This window comes from Hyperolius riggenbachi, chromosome 3 (assembly GCF_040937935.1).
Source record: "Hyperolius riggenbachi isolate aHypRig1 chromosome 3, aHypRig1.pri, whole genome shotgun sequence".
NCBI lineage: Eukaryota > Metazoa > Chordata > Amphibia > Anura > Hyperoliidae > Hyperolius > Hyperolius riggenbachi.
This window is the reverse complement of record NC_090648.1, coordinates 466,705,147-466,727,266: the sequence shown is the minus strand read 5'-3', so window position 1 is coordinate 466,727,266 and position 22,120 is coordinate 466,705,147. Positions and strand designations below refer to the sequence as shown.

The 22,120-nt window shown below is 47.2% G+C and overlaps 1 protein-coding gene across 7 annotated transcripts in view; it reads right to left on the bottom strand.

Annotated features, from left to right (window-relative positions):
- ABCC9 (ATP binding cassette subfamily C member 9) overlaps positions 1–22,120 on the bottom strand; it is a 195,735-nt gene that overhangs the window by 139,932 nt on the left and 33,683 nt on the right. For 6 of the 7 annotated variants that reach the window (XM_068277946.1, XM_068277950.1, XM_068277947.1 and 3 more), the window contains 2 exons: positions 14,865–15,031; positions 14,548–14,790 (listed from right to left, as the gene is read on the bottom strand). In XM_068277946.1, coding sequence (XP_068134047.1) covers positions 14,548–14,790; positions 14,865–15,031 — 410 coding nt within the window. The remainder of the gene's footprint in view (positions 1–14,547; positions 14,791–14,864; positions 15,032–22,120) is intronic. The other variant, XM_068277948.1, reaches the window with a different exon arrangement.

Genomic DNA, 22,120 nt, shown 5'->3' with positions numbered 1-22,120 from the left:
AAAACATAGGAATACAGCAAAGTCCCCGGTATCTGGTGCTGGCGGGGATCGCCTGGTGCTGGACACATGTGCTTGCTGGTTGCTTGAGTAACAGGCCAAAAAAGCACTAACCTCCCCCCTGTGCTAAATAAAATATTCACCAAGCGTCCAGTGCAGTATTCTAACCTTCCTGTTACTCATAGCGGCTTTGCCAGGACCTCCGTGTATGGCTCCCGGCGTATCATCTAACTCGCATCGGGTCACATGACACGCCAGGACACTGGAAAGCCGCTAGGAGCATCAGGAAGGGTAGAATATGGCAATGGCAACACACTGGACGCTCGGAGAGTATTTTAATCACCGCAAACCCCCCCAAAACAGTCCCGTTATCCCCACAGGCATGCCGGTTAGTTGAGAGTTTCGGTTGCCTGAGTTCCGGATAACGGGGACTTTGCTGTATATATTTTACTAGTGCGCAAAATGAACCATACATCAGTTGCACATAAACTCACTGTGCTCAAGGAACAAAACCAATAAACCAACAATGTAACACAAAAACAAACAAAAACTTAAAGGAACACTATCAATACCCAAGTGTTGTATAATGACAATGTACAGATAATGTCTAAGTAGCTGTGTAAACAAAAGCTTTAATTCATTGTGTGTACGATTTAGCTCTATTAGAACAAATCATTAGCAAAAGGGGTGTCTGCTTCAATGCACAGACAGTGGTTTTTTTTTTTGCATTTCAGACTACAAAGTATTCTTCTCTGAAAGCAAAAAAAAAGTATGAAAAGCTGTAGTGTCACAGACAATTACAAATGTTTACAACAAGTTACATTTCCAATTCCGCTGCTCTTTACAGACACTTCAGTCAGAGACACAGGACACAGGCAGCTGCTGAGAGCTTTCTCTCACACACAGGGTTAACAGATGCACTGTGAGGGAATTCCCCCTCCCCCATGGTTCACTCTGCCGTCAGATTTGAGCAGACTTGCTATCAGTTAAGAGTGAAAATAATTTAATACAGTAAACAAAAGAGATAAGAAAGAGAAATATATACATCATTATTTACCAGCACTTCAGGAACTCTCTCAATCCCAGGTTAAAAAAACATGTTAATCGATAGTGTTCCTTTAATATTTACTGAACGGAATGGACACACACAAACTGACTCACTGAATCCCTGAGGGCATGTATCCACTGGAACGGTTTTCGCTTTGAATCCGCAGTGTTTCCCCGCAGGCAAATCGCGCGGGGAAACACTGCCATAGGAAACTATGGCGCTCCCCCGGCCGAATTGCTTACCCTAGCTATTCGGCCGACACTGCCCACAGTTTTCGCGCGGGAGGCTGCGAATCCCATAGCCGTGCATGGCATGGCTTCTGGGATTTGCCTGCGTTTCCGCAGGCCCAGAAGTGCCGCCGCGCGTCTCGCTGACACGTGCGGCACAAGTGGAAACGGGCCCTGAGATTCGATCAAACACAGGTTAAGAACCACTGCTCTAGACTTTTCCCCAAAACCACCATGAAAGATCTTTGGGTGAGGAATATTTAGCGGGTATGTAGCTTTAGCAACTTGGTGATTCTACAAGTGCAGCCTACGCAACCTATTTCAGTAAGAAGTTTTTAATAACAACCAAGACAAAATAGATGTATTACAGAGGTTGCTCACTGCAGGTTACTGAAATCATAACTGTTATTTCATTAACTGTTTAGGAATTTGAGTTGTGGTTTGCTATGGGAAGACCCATTGAGAGAACTACATACCTCTGCCATTTAAAGAGGACCTTTAACAACCTATAGCGAAATGCAAGAAATGCAGTAAATTATTCAGGATACCCACTGTTAAATTAAATATCCTGGTTCCACCACCAGAAACATTTCCTATAGCCACATATTGCTGTTTATTGGTATGTGGCAGCATGGTGGCGTAGTGGTTAGCGCTCTCGCCTTGCAGCGCTGGGTACCTGGTTTGAATTCCAGCCAGGTCAACATCTACATGGAGTTTGTATGTTCTCCCAATGCCTGCATGGGTTTCCTCTGGGCACATAGGTTTTCTCCCACATCCCAAAAAACATACATATAAGTTAATTGGCTTCCCCCTAAAAATTGGCCCTAGACTACGATACATACACTACACGATATAGACATAGGATTATGGTAGGGATTAGATTGTGAGCCCCTCTGAGGGACAGTTAGTGACAAGACAATATACTCTGCACAGCGCTGCGGAAGATGCTGGTGCTATATAAAAAATAATAATGTGGCCCTGCCCACCCATTGAGGCTTTGCCTAGGCTGTTTATCATGCAGAATCCCCCCCCCCCCCCCCTCCAACAAGGCATTCTGGGAGACCTGAAAGAAAACTCTAACTAAATAATTTATAAATTAATATTGTAAAAAAAAAATGCAATTTTATTCATTTGGTTATTTTGGCTTGAGTTCCTCTTTAAATTGAGAATGAAAAAAACAAAGCCATGCTAAGTTTGTTGTATGACTTGTGTTCTTCAGTATTCTATGGACTTAGGAAATCTTAGCTAATCAGGCTCATTATTACTATAGCACTGACATAGGCTGTAGCTGTGTACAGCGTTGAGAGGGCCGTCCACTCCTGCACATTATCCTACAAGTCATCTGGCTGTCAGTGTCTTGTCTAACCTCTGATGACACTACAGACACTTGTAGAGGTCTGTGCTGAGCTCTGTGCTTGTGATGTTCTTGTAACTGTTCCGTCACTGGAATGGCGGCCTGACAGATCTGAACTACAGAGCAATCTGATTGGCTCTCGCCCAGAGACTTGTTTAAAGCACATTGCAGACGAATGCCTCACCTCACAATGGAAAAATGCGCTCTCTGCCAAATCCCAGCCCCACTGCAGTTATGAACAAAGTTCAGCTTTCACTACAGGGGCCCCACTACTCCCCCACCCCCCACATATTAACCACTGATTAATCACTATCTGCTGCCGCTGCTGGCTGATGGGGAAACTAGGCCATCAGATGCAGGGGCGTATCTGGGTAAAATAGAGCCTATGGCAAACACTGAAATTGCGCCCCTAACCCCCCTCCCCCTGATCAGAGCCCCCTACCACTCTAAATACAGCATCCTATCTCACGTACATGTGTTATGATTGCCTGTGTTTTTTGACTTGGGATATTGCTGATGTTACTTTTTGGGAAATATCTCTAATTATTCCCTCTTTGTCCTCTTTTCTAATACTAAGCCAAGTGCGCCCTACAAACGTAAGTTAAGTAGCCATGTTCCCCAGATAACAGAATTAATCTGATTTGAGGTCTGAGTGATGGGATCAGGCATGGTGCCACAACACAGGGGCAGGCATGGCGCCCATGGTGCTGTGGCGCCCATGGCAGGAGCCATGTCTGCACCCCTCTAGATACGCCTCTGATCAGATGCACTGGTGTGTTTTCCAATAGACTCTTGACCTGTAAAAAGAAGGGCTGTTCACGTGGAGTATGGATGGGGGTCTACAAAGGCTTACATGACATTGAGGCAAAAGGAAATTTGGCTGCCTGAGATAGCCGCTAGTAGAATATTGGTGAAATTACTGATAGTCTACTATCAATACCAATTACCAAACTACCAATATCTGACTATAGCCTAGCCTGACCCCATTCTCACTTCAATCATCCCTATATGGATGACTAACCCTAACCGATCCTCCCCCCAACTGATGCCTAACCCTAACCGACCCCCCCCAACCAATGCCTAAACCTAGCCAATTTCCCCAACCAATGCCTAACCCTAACCAACCTCCAAGGTGATGCTTGACCCTAACCGATCCCCCTAACTGATGCCTAACCCTAACCGACCCCCACAACCAATGCCTAACCCTAACCAATTTCCCTAACCAATGCCTAACCCTAATCAACCTCCAAACTGATGTTTAACCCTAATTGACCCCCCCCCCCCAACTAATTCCTAACCGACCTCACCTACCAATGCCTAACTCTAGCCAATTCTTCCAACCAATGCCTTACCCTAATTAACCTCCAAACTGATGTTTAACCCTAACCGACCCTCCCCCTCAAACTGATGCTTGACCCTCAACAACCCCAAACCAATGCCTAACCCTAGCCAATTCTTCAGTTTCCACCGCAATCCCTGCCGATATCTGCACCCCTATCTATGCCTAACCTAATTGAGGCTACAAATAGTATAGCGGGTTAATTCTGGCTAATTTCCAGTTTTATGCACTAATCATAGCTATTAACATGGCGGTGCCCAAACTTCCCTGGTGCCTCGGGAACCCAAATTTCCTATCTCTGTCTAAAAATCCCCTTATAATTAACTACATTGTGTCTGGTAATGGGTGGAGGAGTGGGGTTGAGGGTAGGGGATAAGCATAGACTTTCCCGCTTTAGGTGAATTGCAGTCCATCCTATTCTCTTCCAAGTAGTAACCAGCTCTACATAACGATAGGTCAGGTAAATTCCACTGGTTGCTGGAGGTCACATGATGTTTGAAAATAAAACTCTCATTTTTGGATGGTGTGAGGAAGAGACAGGACTTCTGTTGGGTTCCCCTTAGGATTTACCCTCACTTCCTGTGTCAGAGACTCTACAGGAAGTCAAGCAATCTCTCCATAAGAGGGTAAATGCAACCTCACTTCCTAATCCTACTGTCACATGAATAAGAAAACAAAAAGGAACACAGATTGCATTGACATCTGACAGACTCTCACCCTTATTACTCTGTTAATGGGAATAAAACTCAACTCAGATCAGGACATTTGGGTAAGGGGATTGGCGGGCCTATGATAATGCTAATCTTGGAGGTGATCTAAACGTCTCGCTCTTGCCATTGATGGACACATCAACAGGGCACTCAATTCTTCCCTATAAAGCGCTACGTGCTCTCAAAATAAAGCTCACAGAATTGTCACTGACTGACACATGGCGTCTTCTCCATCCTAAAGGACGCGACTATACATACTTTTCAAACCCCAATCAAAGATACTCCAGACTAGATTACCTCTTTCTAACGCAGTCTGACCTTGAAATAGTACATGATGCCTCCATAGGCAATATTGACATCTCGGATCACGCCCCTATCTTTTTAACCCTAAAGATCTCAACACCTAGACAGGGACAGTTCCGTTGGAGATTAAATCCTCAACTTCTAACTGATGACGAAACACGTGACTCTGTCACCAAGTCACTCACCAACTACTTTAAAGATAATTCCAATACTGAAGTCTGCCCCTTGACAATATGGGAAGCACACAAGGCTGTCATCAGAGGCGAACTTATTAGAATAGGAGCCAGAAAGAAAAGAGAAAAAAAGACACGATATCTACAGCTAATTACCAAAATTCAGAATTTAGAGCACCAACACAAACAGACCCTACTAAAATCTACGTTGAATGAATTAACCCATCTCAGAGAGGAACTTCTAAACTTACTCCATAGTGAGGGCAGGAGGAAATTCATGTTACAGTCCAAGCTATTCTATGAATATGCTAACAAAACAGGCCCCCTACTAGCCAGACTCCTCCGGAAAAAACAAGCCTCCCGTCAAATACAAAAAATTAAAGACAACACTGGTAAACTGCACTACTCATTCTCAGATATAGCTAAGACATTCTGCACCTACTATTCACAACTCTATAACCTCAACCCAAACCATACCACTACAGAAGGACGGGATATTGAAATAGCCAAATTTTTATCAAACTATGGACTCTCTCCCATTGATCCAGAGATAGCTAAAGAGCTGGACAAGGAAATCACACCCCTAGAATTTCTTGCTGCAGTAAAATCCCAAAAATCAGGCAAAAGCCCTGGCCCTGATGGCTTAACCTCACAATATTATAAAACCTACTCCTCTCTTCTGGCTCCTGCTTTTATAAAAGCCTTTAATAAATTATCTCCTGGAACTGTCCCTTCTAGCCAATTTCTAGAAGCCCATATCACAATTATTCCTAAAACTGGCAAGGACCCCACCCTCTGTCAAAGCTACCGGCCAATATCCCTGCTGAACTTAGACGCAAAAATATTAGCAAGGATATTGGCCGTACGCCTGCAAGAAACTGTACAAGAGAAAGTGGGGACTGACCAAGTGGGATTTGTTTTGGGAAGGGAAGCACGAGACAACACGTACAAAGCAATTGGAGTGCACGCATGGCTTTCTCGGCATTCCGTGGAGGGCATGTTTCTCTCCACGGATGCCGAGAAGGCCTTTGATAGAGTGGCATGGGACTACATGTTCGCAGTCCTATCAAACCTGGGACTGGGTCCCTCCATGATGACCTGGCTGCATTTAATGTACTCCAACCCAAACGCCAGAGTTCTAGCCAATGGATTCCTCTCAGAGCCTTTCCGGTTAAAAAATGGAACTCGGCAAGGCTGCCCACTATCACCCTTGCTATATATACTGACTCTGGAACCCTTCCTGAACATGGTCAGAGCAAATAACAACATTAAAGGTGTCACAATAAACGATAGAGAATATAAGATTGCAGCATTTGCTGATGATCTACTATTCTTTATAACTGATCCCATAACATCACTTAGCAACCTTATGGTGGCCTTTAACATCTTTGGCCATATCTCAAACCTGAAAATCAACTATTCCAAATCGTGCGCTCTAAACTTAACCTTAAACCCTCACACCTTAGACAAGTGTAAAGACCTGTTCCCTTTTGGATGGGAACCAGAGTCACTAACCTATTTGGGTATAAAACTCCCAAATAAACTGGAAAAGCTCTACAACTTAAACTTCGCACCATTGGCTCAGAACCTCTCTAAACTGTTTGAAGACTGGAATGGTCTGACCTCCTTGTCCTGGTTCGGGAGGGCAGCAGCAGCTAAGATGACAGCCCTGCCTAAGTTTCTCTACATCAGTCAGGCAATACCCATACAACTACCCTCCTCATTCTTCAAAGAGATCCACAAACAACTTCATCAATTTATTTGGGCCAAGAGAAAATCACGCCTGGCAGTGAACATCTTAAGACGCTTAAAGCCAGATGGGGGCATTGGCCTCCCCAATTTTAAAACCTACCACTTGGCCGCTCAACTCTCTAGAATCATAGATTGGTCAGCGCACGCAGAGAAGAAAGATTGGGTGAAACTTGAACAAAGTTTTGTAGGTTCAGACCTGAAAACTTTCCCTTGGAATCCTGGCTTAGCATCACAAATTAAAGGGACCCACCACCCCCTCATCAAAGCAACAATTAAAGCATTAAATGTCTCCTGTAAATACTTTGCCCTATCTAACTCGCCAGGCCCAATGACTCCAATTCTAAACAATCCCAACTTCCCACCGGGGCTAGATAAAAACTAGTTAAGGGGATGGATCCCCCCACACCCCCCATGCCTGAGTGACTTTGTGTGCCAAACGCAAGTAATGGACCACAAATTACTTAAACCTCTAACTTCTCCCACCCCAATTTCCACCTGGAAATACAGGCAACTTTCACACTTTCTCAGATCCAGCGAAATTGCCCCCGCCCTCAAAAAAACATGCACCCTTTTTGACCAAAAGTGCAACTCACCAGGCCCACACCGCCTTACAGTGTCATGGCTATACAATCTTCTTAGCCCTGTAGACACCACAAAACTTCTCCCTTTCCAAAAGAGAATGGCACCAAATGTTGGGTAAAGAATTTACCGATGACCAATGGGAACAACTTTTCCTTAAAGCACATAAAACCACCTTAAACACCTATGCACAAGAACAAAATTATAAATTCCTCACATCTTGGTACCGTACCCCAGCAAACTGCAGAAAATATTCCCTTCTTCTTCCAATCTTTGTTGGAGATGCCAGCAAAATAACGCAGACTTAAAACTAGAGTTGGGCCGAACCTCCGATTTTAGAACTTCCGCGGAAGGTTCGGTTCGCGTTAAAGTTCGCGAACCGCAATAGACTTCAATGGGGATGCGAACTTTGAAAAAAAAAAATAATTATGCTAGGCCACAAAAGTGATGGAAAAGATGTTTCAAGGGGTCTAACACCTGGAGGGGGGCATGACGGAGTGGGATATACGCCAAAAGTCCCCAGGAAAAATCTGGATTTGACGCAAAGCAGCGTTTTAAGGACAGAAATCATATTGAATGCTAAATGACAGGCCTAAAGTGCTTTAAAACATCTTGCATGTGTATACATCAATCAGGTAGCGTAATTAAGGTACTGCTTCACACTGACACACCAAACTGTTCACTGAACAGAACAGGTATGCAGTGGCGGGTCCACTGAACAGAACAGGTATGCAGTGGTGGGTTCACAGAACAGGTATGCAGTGGTGGGTTCACAGAACAGGTATGCAGTGGCAGGATCACTGAACAGGTATGCAGTGGTGGGTGGGTTCACAGAACAGGTATGCAGTGGCAGGATCACTGAACAGGTATGCAGTGGTGGGTGGGTTCACAGAACAGGTATGCAGTGGTGGGTTCACAGAACAGGTATGCAGTGGCAGGATCACTGAACAGGTATGCAGTGGTGGGTGGGTTCACAGAACAGATATGCAGTGGCAGGATCACAGAACAGGTATGCAGTGGTGGGTTCACAGAACAGGTATGCAGTGGCAGGATCACTGAACAGGTATGCAGTGGTGGGTGGGTTCACAGAACAGGTATGCAGTGGCAGGATCACTGAACAGGTATGCAGTGGTGGGTGGGTTCACAGAACAGGTATGCAGTGGCAGGATCACAGAACAGGTATGCAGTGGTGGGTTCACAGAACAGGTATGCAGTGGCAGGATCACTGAACAGGTATGCAGTGGTGGGTGGGTTCACAGAACAGGAATGCAGTGGCAGGATCACTGAACAGGTATGCAGTGGTGGGTGGGTTCACAGAACAGGTATGCAGTGGCAGGATCACTAAACAGGTATGCAGCCAGGAAAAGCTAAGCCTAACTAATCTTTCCCTATGAGAGACAGACAGCAGCTCGCCCTACTCTCTCTAATGCAGGCACACGAGTGGCCGTAATGGCCGCCGCTGCCTGCCTTATATAAGGGGGGTGGGGCTCCAGGGGCTAGTGTAGCCTAATTGGCTACACTGGGCCTGCTGACTGTGATGTAGAGGGTCAAAGTTGACCCTCATAGTGCATTGTGGGGCGTACCGAACTTCCGGAAACGTTCGCCTGCGGGAGGCGAACGCGAACTACCGAAGTTCGCCGGGAACCGTTCGCCGGCGAACCGTTCGGCCCATCTCTACTTAAAACACATAACATGGGAATGCCCCAAAATTCGCCCCTTTTGGAGGAAAATTCATGAACTTATAAACACAATATCAGGCGGATCACTTCCATTTCTACCCGAAATTTTCCTGCTTCATGCCTCCTCAGATCATTTGAAAGCCTATAAAAATACTTCCATCCCTCACTTGATTAACGCTGCTAGAGCATTAATCCCATCTATGTGGAAATCCCCCTCCATCCCAACCATCCTTCAATGGATACAGAGAGTTGAGCGGACCAAAGAAGTAGAAGAAACTATTTTAATAGCCCAAGATAAAGCCGACAAAATCACACTCCTCTGGGCAACTTGGTATGACTTCCAAGATACAGACGCCTACAAATTAATCAAGCAACCTGCCTGACAATCCAAACTTTCAGGATGATAATAATGACTGCCAACAGCGAAACGACACATGATATACTGAAGAATCTAACTCCTCTTCAGACATAGGCCTCACCCTCCTAATTAAACCTATAAGGTGACACAGACGATCTTATCCACCACCCTACTTGGGAAACATACAGTACTAGCCAGGTACCAACACTGTTACTCCTCTACCATACTGGGATACACCCACCTGCAGCCAATTCTTCTTTAAACTGATGGTAAATATCCACACCCTCTCTCGTATCTCCTTAAAAGCTATCAGCTGATCCTAAAACTTCAAACTTTAACCTCTTAATATTGAACTCCTGTAATACACGAGTGCCTTGAATAATCCTACCGTCAACCTCCTTTATCAATAACTGTATAAGTAAGCTGCATTACACTTGTTTAAATGTTTAAATGTTGAATGCTATTGTACTGCCATTTGAAACCTTCAATAAAACTTATTGAAACAGATAATGGTAATCAGATGCCCAAGTGGCGAGTTGGGCTCCCGATGCAGCAAGTAGTCGATCGGCTACTACATAGGAATTAATGGCTGTAGCCGATTGTCCTAGCAGTTGTAAAGGACCACTCCAGCAAAGAAAGTAAGCAGTTAAAATCTGACAGAAAAGACAGGTTTTGGGCTCATCCATCTCCTCATGGGGGATTCTCAGGATTTTCTTTTCCTGAACGGCGGTTTAACTGGCAAAATAGTAAGATACCAGCCAGCCTCCCTACTCACTTGCACACTATTTTATTAGTTAGTGCCGGATTCCACTACTAAATGATGTGAATGAGGCTAGCTAGCCGCATCGCATCACTTCCGCCGCCGGCTGCATCACTTCCGCGTCTCCAGATGCGGAAGTCAATGGTGGAGATGGGACGCGGCTGCAGGCGGATGCGGCCGTGCGAGAATCTGCAGCATGCTGCAGATTCACGGTTCGCTCTGCGCTGCTCTGCACATGTACACAGTGGAAACTCTTCCATTGCTGTGCATGTGTTTCAGGACACCTGCGGTGCGATGCAGCTATGTAGCCGCATCGCACTGCTCCTAGTGGAAACTGGCCCTTAGACTTTTTAACTGCTATTCAGAAAATGCCTGAGAATCTTGCATGAGGAGATGGACAGGTCAAAAACCTGTCGGTTCTGTCAGATTTTAACTGCTTACATTTTTGTTGGAGTGGTTCTTTAAGCACTGGAGGTAGGTGGTTAATTTTAGGCACTTCTGGGGTGGGGGGGGGGGGGGTTGGCTTAGGATTAGGCGGGGTGGTTTTAGGCACTTGGGGGGAGTTAGGCATTAGGTGGGGTGTTTCTTTTTAGGTATTTTAGCTACAGACACACGGATGTCGACAGCCAATAATGAGGTGTGTGCACAGTTACCCCTGAACACCCCCCGCACACACACGCGCTGCTCCTCTGTCCCTCCACCTTCCCGTATACAGTGGCGGCGCCACACTGGGGCTTACCCAGGCTTCAGCCCCAGCTGGTGACTTATCAGCCCCCCCTAAAGCCCCCCCGCCGCAAGTTCCTTCACACGAGGAGGAGGACTGTCTGTCTGGACTGAGCCTGTGGGAGGAGGGCCTAACGCTGACTGTCACTCTGTCAGTATGACCGCCAGTCAGTCACCGCCCCGGCCGGGTCATATACATGCTGGCTTTGGCTAGCAGCCACGCAGAGCGGCCCACAAGTGTACGTTGTTGGTGGTGTATAAATTTGTGTCACGTGACGATGTCCGGCGTCATGTGACACTTGCAGCCGCTCCTCTCGCCTGGCCCGCCCGCTTGCCCAGGCAGCTACAGCAAGTTCCCGCCGACGGCCGAAGAGGCGAAGACAGACTGTGTCACTTAGATAGTGACTAGCCAGCCAGCCGGCAGCACTCACACCCACACAGGCACCCACAGCCACGGACAGCACAGGAAACGTCCGGACGCCAGCAGCAGCAGCCAGCAGGAGGAACTCCGAGGAAAGACTCAATGCAGCTCAAGGTGAGTGGGTGTCCAGCCAGCCATCTGCCAATGTATTTATTTTTTTTTGCACCAGCCAGGCCTGAGCTGCACTGAGCTGAGACCAGCCCGGCACCATCACCAACCAGGCCTGGAGGGCCCCAGCCCACCACCACCAGCCAGGCCTGAGCTTCCCTGAGCGGAGCCCAGCCCAGCACCACTACTAACTAGGCCTGGGGGGCCCCAGCGCGCCACCACCAGCCAGGCCTGAGGCCTTCCCACCACCAGCCAGGCCTAAGCTGCCCTGGGGCCTCAGCCCACCACCACCAGCCAGGCCTGAGCTGCCCTAGGGCCCCCAAGCCCACCACCAGCCAGGCCTGAGGCCTTCCGCCTAGCCCACCACCAGCCAGGCCTGAGCTGCCCTGGGGCCCCCAGCCCAGCACCACCAGCCAGGCCTGAGCTGCCCTGGGGCCCCCAGCCCACCACCACCAGCCAGGCCTGAGCTGCCCTGGGTCCCCCAGCCCACCAGCCTAACTACATATACTGGGGACAGCTATATGCCTGGCTACATATACTGGGGACAGCTATATGCCTGGCTACCTATGTGGGGGACACTGGCTGTCTGTGCATTAACTGGTGAAATACTGTCTCTCATTACGTGCATTTACTGGTGAAAGGCTGTCTGTCATTACATGCATTTACTGGGAAAAAGGCTGTCTGTCATTATGTGCATTTACTGGTGAAAAGCTGTCTATTATGGGCATTTACAGGTGAAATGCTGTCTCTCATTACGTGCATTTACCGGTGAAACGATGTCTCTCATTCTGTGCCATTACTGGGGAAACGCTGACTCTTATGTGCTTTTACTGGTGAAAGGATGTCTCTCATTACATGCATTTACTGGGGAAACGCTGTCTGTCATTATGTGCATTTGCTGGTGAAAAGCTGTCTCTTATGTGCATTTACTGGTGAAAAGCTGTCTCTTATGGGCATTAACTGGTGAAAGGCTGTCTGTCATGTGCATTAACTGGTGAAAAGCTGTCTCTTATGTGCATTTACTGGGGAAATGCTGTCTGTCATTATGTGCATGAACTGGTGAAAAGTTGTCCCTTATGTGCATTTACTGCGGAAACGCAGTCTATCATTATGTGAATTAACTGGTGAAAAGCTGTCTCTTATGTGCATTTAATGGGGAAAGTGTCTGTCATTACATGCATTAACTGGTGAAAAGCAGGCTCTTATGTGCATTTACTGCAGAAACGCAGTCTGTCATTACGTGCATTAACTGCTGAAAAGCTGATTCTTATGTGCATTTACTGGTGAAAGGCTACCTGTCATTATGTGCGTTTACTTCATTTTTTTTTCCATGTAACTACGTTAGCTGGTACAACTACATTACAGTTAGCCCCGCCCACATGACATCATGACCACGCCCAATTTTTCGCGAAGCGCGCCGCAAATCCCCCCCCCCCCCCCCAAGCCCGGCCTGCCAGCCCTCGTGCCCCCTTTGAGCCCCCCCCAAAAATCTGAAGCTGGAGCCGCCACTGCCCGTATAGCAACATTTTGTGTCATCAGCTAACTCCATGTCCGTACAGCCTCAGCTCAGCGATGTCCCCCAACAGGATCGGGTTCCCATCCCCGATTGGCGACACCGGTCACATGTGTGTACGCACCTTTAGAAGGTGGTTAGGTTTGGGAATTAGGTGGGGGGGTTCATGTTAGGATGGGAGGGTTCATGTTAGGATGGGTGACGAATAGTGCATAGTAATATTTTGGTAATTCTTTTTTTTATATTTTAAAAGTGCCACCACCAGGCAGCGCCCATCTCATGTGGTGGCGCTGCAATACGTACTCGTAAAGACTATGGGATAAAATTCGAAATACACAGCGAAAAAAACAATTCACAAAAAGACTGGATTGGACAACCGTCCTTCATGCTGCAGGCTGCAGACCGCAGTGCTGGGATACATCAAAATAGAAGGAAATATTCATATGATGTAAATAGATCTCAGGCCAGAAGTAGCACTGAGCCTTCTCTGGCATCTCTTCCATATCTAGGATGGAAAAGATGGCATTTTATTTTGTGATCTTCTCTCCATTCACGTTGTGCACCGCAACACAACTGTCTCCGTAAAGGCTCGTACCCACCAAGCAACTTTCCAGATGATTTTTCCGACGACTGGCGACTTTTTTCAGCATCAAGCGATCGTTTCTGTGACCTGGCGATGTGGGTACAGGCACGTGATCAAGGGAACGGCGTTTAGCAACGCGCGGCAATAGCAACCGTCATAGCAGATCGTATCTTTAAGATCCTTGATGACTTCACACAAAGTCGCTTGACTTCCGATTTGCGACCGTCTTATGCCGTCTGCGTAGACGCGTACAAGGACATGCTTTGCCGAGCAGCACCTGCGCAATAAGCCGCGACCACCCCGGCCTGGAATTAAGTTCAGGGGGTCGCTACTGACTAACGGAGGGGACGGATGAGAACGGGGCGAGAGGTGGGCATGAGGAGAGCCCACTAAACATGCCTGCTCCCCCTGTTTTTCATTTTATTTTCCACTAATATATCCTTTAATGCCAGCGCGTTGGTGGGGAGGGGGGGGGAGCCAGGCCCCTCACGCTAGTTTTAGTTGTCCTCCCTGATGGCAGTCATGTGCGCAGTGGCCCGTTTTCAGGAGCCCGAGTGCTCCCGAAGCCAACCTGAAGCGGAAGAGAGCAGTCTCCCACCCATGTGTCAGAGACGGCTAACGTGGGAGCCTGCAGGAGAACCCAGGGAGCAGGAGAGGACTGTGAAGGTTCTATAGGACCCAGAGCCTTCCCTCTGTTTTGCTTTTTAAATGGAGAAAAAGTGAATTGGATTGGGCCACCGTATTTTAGACCCCGTGTTCACTACAAGCAAATTGTGGCTACGCATTCAATGCAGGGTTTCAGCATATGGTCAGTAAGGTCTGAATACAGAAGTCAATATAATTGGGATGAGGGGAGGTTGACAATCACCCACAGAAGTCATAATACAGAAGTCATAATCTAGCAGACATGGGTTCATCACCTTCTGCTCCTCGTAGGCATCTTTCAGGCACACGTAGTTGGTGAGAGCCCTCATGGAAATGGGTAACTTCCCGATGGTCTTCAGGTCGATGGGCTTCTTGTGGGCAGTGATGATCACTGGGTTCATCCACCAGTACGTCGCTTTAGAAAGTAGATTGACGAACGGCTGGAGGAAGCGAACCCCCAAATCCTGGAGGTCCTCTGGGGGTTTCACCTTTTGGGGGTTCATGAAGAAAACATATTTCTGGAAGAAGGAAAGAAGAAAATCAGAGAGGTCCCGATACAGACAGCGCTACGCACAAAGAAGGCATCACACACCCGCACCCAAATGACTTTTATCTCCACCAACATGAGCAGACCGTACAGAACCACCATTATCCCGGTGATGCAGAACCGCAGCTGAGTCAGCCCAATTCCATTCTCACAGTATTTCACCAGCTTGATTGTTTTAGAGATGAAGGCCAAAATCCAGTACAGGAACAGAGCTGTGAGACACAAAGTATAGGGCCTCAATTATTATATGGGAGGAGACGCAGTGAAAGGGGGAAGAGAGGGAAGGAAGGGAGAGAAGGAAGAAAGGTCAGGGGATGATAGGAAGAGGGGACAAGAGGAGGGAAGAATAAGAGGGGAGAGTGGAAGTAGGGGAGAGAAGAGGGAAAAAGAGAAGAGAGATAGAGGAAATAAAGGGGGGTGGGGTGTGGAGGAAGCGAGAGAGTAAGAGAGGGAAAGAGAAAAGGAGAGGGGGTGGGAAGGAAGGGAAAGGAATGGGGTAGAGAGAAGGGGAGGGGGAGTGTGGAGGAAGGGTGAGAGAAAGAGTGAAGGAAATTGAGTAAGGGAGGGAAAGTGAGAAGGAAGGGAGAGGAGTCGGGTAAAAAGAAGGGGAGGGGGAGTGTGGAGAAAAGGAGAGAGTAAGAGAAAGGGAAATTGAGAAGGGGAGGGGGAGTGAGAAGGGCGGGGGAGGAATGGGTAGAGAGAAAGGGAGGGGAAAGGTGGAGGAAGAAAGAAGGAATGAGAGAAGAGAAGGGGGTGGAGTAGAGAAGGAAGGGAGAGGAGAGAGGTAGAGAGAAGGGAAGGGGAGGAGAAGGAAGGGAGAGGAGTAGAGAAGAAAGAAGAGGTTGGAGAAGGGAGGAGAAGGGAGAAGAGGAAGGGAAAGAGAAATAAATGAATGGGGAAGGGGTTGAAGAGGGAAGAGAGGGCAAGTAAGAGAGTGGAAAGAGGAGACAAGAGAGAGATAGGGGAAGAAGGATAGAAGAGGGGTAGGGAAGAGGGGAAGTGAGAGGGAGGGGAGGAGACTAAGGAGAAGGGAGAGGGTGATTGGGAGAAGAGGAAAGAGGAGGGGATAGAGGGGATGAGGAGAAAGAGTGCAGCAGAGGAAGGAGAGGTGAGAGGGAATGTACACAGAGGTAGGTAGCAGGATGGGACAGAAGGAAGAAAGGTCAGGGGAGGATAGGAAGAGGGGACAAGAGGAGGGAAGAATAAGAGGGGAGAGTGGAAGTAGGGGAGAGAAGAGGGAAAAAGAGAAGAGAGATAGAGGAAATGAGGGGGGGGGGGGGGGGTGGAGGGAGGGAGAGAGTAAGAGAGGGAAAGAGAAAAGGAGAGGGGGTGAGAAGGAAGGGAAAGGAATGGGGTAGAGAGAAGGAAAGGGGGAGTGTGGAGAAAGGGAGAGAGAAGGAGTGAAGGAAATTGAGTAAGGGGGGGGGGGGGGTGAGAAGGAGGGGAGAGGAGTCGGGTAAAAAGAAGGGGAGGGGGAGTGTGGAGAAAAGGAGAGAGTAAGAGAAAGGGAAATTGAGAAGGGGAGGGGGAGTGAGAAGAGCGGGAGAGGAATGGGGTAGAGAGAAAGGGAGGGGAAGTGTGGAGGAAGAAAAAGGGAATGAGAGAAGAGAAGGGGGTGGAGTAGAGAAGGAAGGGAGAAAAAGATAAGAGAGATAGGAAATGATGGGGGAAGAGGAGAGTGGTAGGTGAACAGAAAGGAGAAATGTGGAGAAGAAGAGAAGAGAGATGAGCCATATAGAGGAAATGAAATAGGAGAAAAGTAAAACACAGGAGGAGAGGGTGGCTGAGAAATAATAAATGCCTGTAGTAATGAATATTATGTATTATTTGTAATGTAATAACACTTAAATGATAGCACAAGGTTGGAGCTTCCTCAGTCTCCCCTATAACCTGCTGATAATGCTGGGGGACACTCCACAGGGTAAGAATGTGTGTATGGGGGCAGAGCCCTGCAGGGATTATACGGGGGATACTACAAATAGCTCAGAGACTGGACACAGTCCAAACCCCGAGGACAAGACAGTGTAATGGCCCTCCAGCCAGCAGTGTGACAGATCACATTTCCCATCCACATGGACAAATCCTGTTTCTGTAACCCAACAGCAAGTACAGCAATGCTGAACCTCTCTCTCTCTCCAAGCTTCACAAATACACTTAAAGCAAACCTGAAGTGAAAATAAACTTATGATACAATGAATTGTATGTGCAGTACAGCTAAGAAATAGAACATTAGTATCAAAGAAAAGAGTCTCATGTTGTTTTCCAGTTCAGGAAGAGTTAAAAAACCTTCAGTTATCTATGCAAAAGAGCTTCTCTGAGCTCTACGACACAACTTAGGTTGAATACAGTCCTGTTTTCTGAAGCACTTAAGCTGCCTCTCACTGTTTGAGATAAGGTTTTACTGTAGGAAATTTCAAAGGGTAATTATTTTTGTTTCGTTTTATAGTTTAAATTACAGAGTGCGTTTCTAAACCCCAAATATGACACAATGATGCAACGTTATTTAACCACTTCAGGACCACAGTCTTTTCGCCCCTTAAGGACCAGAGCCTTTTTCTCCATTCAGACCACTGCAGCTTTCACGGTTTAATGCTCGGTCATACAACCTACCACCTAAATGAATTTTACCTCCTTTTCTTGTCACTAATACAGCTTTCTTTTGATGCTATTTGATTGCTGCTGCGAGTTTTACTTTTTATTATATTCATCAAAAAAGACATGAATTTTGTCAAAAAAATGACTTTTTTAACTTTCTGTGCTGACATTTTTCAAATAAAGTAAAATTTCCTATACATTTGAGCGCGAAAGTTATTCTGCTACATGTCTTTGATAAAAAAAAAAACCATTCAGTGTATATTTATTGGATTGGGTAAAAGTTATAGCATTTACAAACTATGGTGCCAAAAGTGAATTTTCCCATTTTCAAGCATCTCTGACTTTTCTGCGCACCTGTCAGGTTTCATGAGGGGCTAAAATTCCAGGATAGTCCAAATACCCCCCAAATGACCCCATTTTGGAAAGAAGACATCCCAAAGTATTCAGTGAGAGGCATGGTGAGTTCATAGAAGATTTTATTTTTTGTCACAAGTTAGCGGAAAATGACACTTTGTGACAACAACAACAAAAAAAAAAGTTTCCATTTCTTCTAACTTGCGACAAAAAAAAAATGAAATCTGCCACGGACTCACTATGCTCCTCTCTGAATACCTTGAAGTGTCTACTTTCCAAAATGGGGTCATTTGTGGGGTGTGTTCACTGTCCTGGCATTTTGGGGGGTGCCTAATTGTAAGCACCCCTGTAAAGCCTAAAGATGCTCATTGGACTTTGGGCCCCTTAGCGCAGTTAGGCTGCAAAAAAGTGCCACACATGTGGTATTGCCGTACTCAGGAAAAGTAGTATAATGTGTTTTGGGGTGTATTTTTACACATACCCATGCTGGGTGGGAGAAATATCTCCGTAAATGACAATTTTTTTATTTTTTTTACACACAATTGTCTATTTATAGAGATATTTCTCCCACTCAGCATGGGTATGTGGAAAAATACACCCCAAAACACATTATACTACTTCTCCTGAGTACGGCAATACCACATGTGTGGCACTTTTTTGCACCCTAACTGCGCTAAGGGGCCCAAAGTCCAATGAGTACCTTTAGGATTTCACAGGTCATTTTGAGAAATTTCGTTTCAAGACTACTCCTCACGGTTTAGGGCCCCTAAAATGCCAGGACAGTATAGGAACCCCACAAATTACCCCATTTTAGAAAGAAGACACCCCAAGGTATTCCATTAGGAGTATGGTGAGTTCATAGAAGATTTTTTTTTTTTGTCACAAGTTAGCGGAAATTGATGTTAATTGTTTTTTTTCACAAAGTGTCATTTTCCGCTAACTTGTGACAAAAAATAAAATCTTCTATGAACTCACCATACTCCTAACGGAATACCTTGGGGTGTCTTCTTTCTAAAATGGGGTCATTTGTGGGGTTCCTATACTGCCCTGGCATTTTAGGGGCCCTAAACCGTGAGGAGTAGTCTTGAAACCAAATGTCGCAAAATGACCTATGAAATCCTAAAGGTACTCATTGGACTTTGGGCCCCTTAGCGCACTTAGGGTGCAAAAAAGTGCCACACATGTGGTACCGCCGTACTCAGGAGAAGTAGTATAATGTGTTTTGGGGTGTATTTTTACACATACAGATGCTGGGTGGGAGAAATATCTCTGTAAATGACAATTATTTGATTTTTTTTACACACAATTGTCCATTTACAGAGAGATTTCTCCCACCCAGCATGGGTATGTATAAAAATACACCGCAAAACACATTATACTACTTCTTCTGAGTACGGCGATACCACATGTGTGACACTTTTTTGCAACCTAGGTGCGCTAAGGGGCCTAACGTCCTATTCACAGGTCATTTTGAGGCATTTGGATTCTAGACTACTCCTCACGGTTTAGGGCCCCTAAAATGCCAGGGCAGTATAGGAACCCCACAAGTGACCCCATTTTAGAAAGAAGACACCCCAAGGTATTCCGTTAGGGGTATGGTGAGTTCATAGAAGATTTTATTTTTTGTCACAAGTTAGTGAAAAATGACACTTTGTGAAAAAAACAATAAAAATCCAATTTCCTCTAACTTTTGACAAAAAATAAAATATTCTATGAACTCATCATACACCTAACAGAATACCTTGGGGTGTCTTCTTTCTAAAATGGGGTCACTTGTGGGGTTCCTATACTGCCCTGGCATTTTACGGGCCCAAAACTGTGAGTAGTCTGGAAACCAAATTTCTCAAAATGACTGTTCAGGGGTATAAGCATCTGCAAATTTTGATGACAGGTGGTCTATGAGGGGGCAAATTTTGTGGAAGCGGTCATAAGCAGGGTGGCCTCTTAGATGACAGGATGTATTGGGCCTGATCTGATGGATAGGAGTGCTAGGGGGGTGACAGGAGGTGATTGATGGGTGTCTCAGGGGGCGGTTAGAGGGGAAAATAGATGCAATAAATGCACTGGGGACGTGATCGGAAGGGGGTCTGAGGGGGATCTGAGGGTTTGGCCGAGTGATCAGGAGCCCACACGGGGCAAATTAGGGCCTGATCTGATGGGTAGGTGTGCTAGGGGGTGACAGGAGGTGATTGATGGGTGTCTCAAGGTGTGATTAGAGGGGGGAAATAGATGCAAGCAATGCACTGGCGAGGTGATCAGGGCTGGGGTCTGAGGGCGTTCTGAGGTGTGGGCGGGTGATTGGGTGCCCACAAGGGGCAGATTAGGGTCTAATTTGATGGGTAACAGTGACAGGTGGTGATAGGGGGTGATTGATGGGTAATTAGTGGGTGTTTAGAGGAGAGAAGATCTGCGGGCGATCTATTGGTGTGGGTGGGTGATCAGATTGCCCGCAAGGGGCAGGTTAGGGGCTGTTTGATGGGTGGCAGTGACAGGGGGTGATTGATGGGTGGCAGTGACAGGGGGTGATTGATGGGTGATTGACAGGTGATCAGTGGGTTATTACAGGGAATAACAGATGTAAATATTGCACGGGCGAATTGATAAGGGGGGGTCTGAGGGCAATCTGAGCGTGTGGGCGGGTGATTGGGTGCCCGCAAGGGGCAGATTAGGGTCTAATCTGATGGGTAACAGTGACAGGTGGTGATAGGGGGTGATTGATGGGTAATTAGTGGGTGTTTAGAGGAGATAAGAGATGTAAACAATGGATTTGGGAGGTGATCTGATGTCGGATCTGCGGGCGATCTATTGGTGTGGGTGGGTGATCAGATTGCCCGCAAGGGGCAGGTTAGGGGCTGATTGATGGGTGGCAGTGACAGGGGGTGATTGACGGGTGATTGACGGGTGATTGACAGGTGATTGACAGGTGATTGACAGGTGATCAGGGGGGATAGATGCATACAGTACACGGGGGGGGGGGGGGTCTGGGGAGAATCTGAGGGGTGGGGGGGTGATCAGGAGGGAGTAGGGGGCAGATTAGGGACTTAAAAATAAAATAGCGTTGACAGATAGTGACAGGGAGTGATTGATGGGTGATTAGGGGGGTGACTGGGTGCAAACAGTGGTCTGGGGGGTGGGCAGGGGGGGGTCTGAGGGGTGCTGTGGGCGATCAGGGGGCAGGGGAGGGGGAAATCAGTGTGCTTGGGTGCAGACTAGGGTGGCTGCAGCCTGCCCTGGTGGTCCCTCGGACACTGGGACCACCAGGGCAGGAGGCAGCCAGTATAATAGGCTTTGTATACATTACAAAGCCTATTATACTTGTTACATGCGGCGATCCGGGTGCTAGTAACCCGCCGGCGCTTCCGAACGGCCGGCGGGTTACAACGAACGGTGGGCGGAGCCAGTCCCCGGCGGCTGATCGCGTCACGAATGACGCGATCGCCGCACAGACACTCCCGCAGCCGCCCCCGCCGATGGGCGTATTGCGGTCGTTTGGGCCCGGTCTTTGCCGCCGCCCATCGGCTGGGGGCGGTCCTCAAGTGGTTAAAAAAGCTGTATAACTGAATATAAAAATATGGGATTCTTTTCTTTGCTATTAATGTTCTATTTGTTGTCCGTACTACACATACAATTCATTATATCATACGTTTTTTTCCGCTTCAGGTTTGCTTTAAGGTGGTCATTAACCACCTGCCGACCGCGTCACGCCGATGGGCGTGGCCGCGGCGGCAGCCCCAGGACCGCCTAACGCCGATTGGAGTAAAGTCCTGGGGCCAGCTAATGCAGGAGATCGCGCGCATCTCCTGCTTGGGGGGCGGAGCTCTGCCCCGCCTTCAGTCTCCGAGCGGCTATTGCCGCTCGGGAGACTGTTAGACGGCGTGATCGCCGTCTATTCACATGTACAATCGGCAGCAGCGCTGTACTGGGGACAAGAGAGCGATCGGCTCTCAAAAAAATAAACATGGGGGGAGCGATCAGACCCCACCAACAGAGAGCTCTGTTGGTGGGGAGAAAAGGGGGGGGGATCACTTGTGTTCTGTGTTTTGCGGCCCTGCGGCATGGCCTTAAAGCTGCAGTGGCCTATTTTACTAAAAATGGCCTGGTCACTAGGTGGGTTTCGCACTGCAGTCCTCAAGAGGTTAACAATGCGATTCTTTGGACTATCGATCAATCAGATACAATCATTCAGACCCACTAATGGACGGATAGCTGCTATCCAATGTTATCACATTAATGGAATCGATGCGACTGATATTACAATCGGTTTGGAGAATCAATCGTCCCAAGAATCGTGTCATTAATGGCCACATTTACATGTATGATTATCATGTCAGCTACAAGCCCAGCCCAAATCC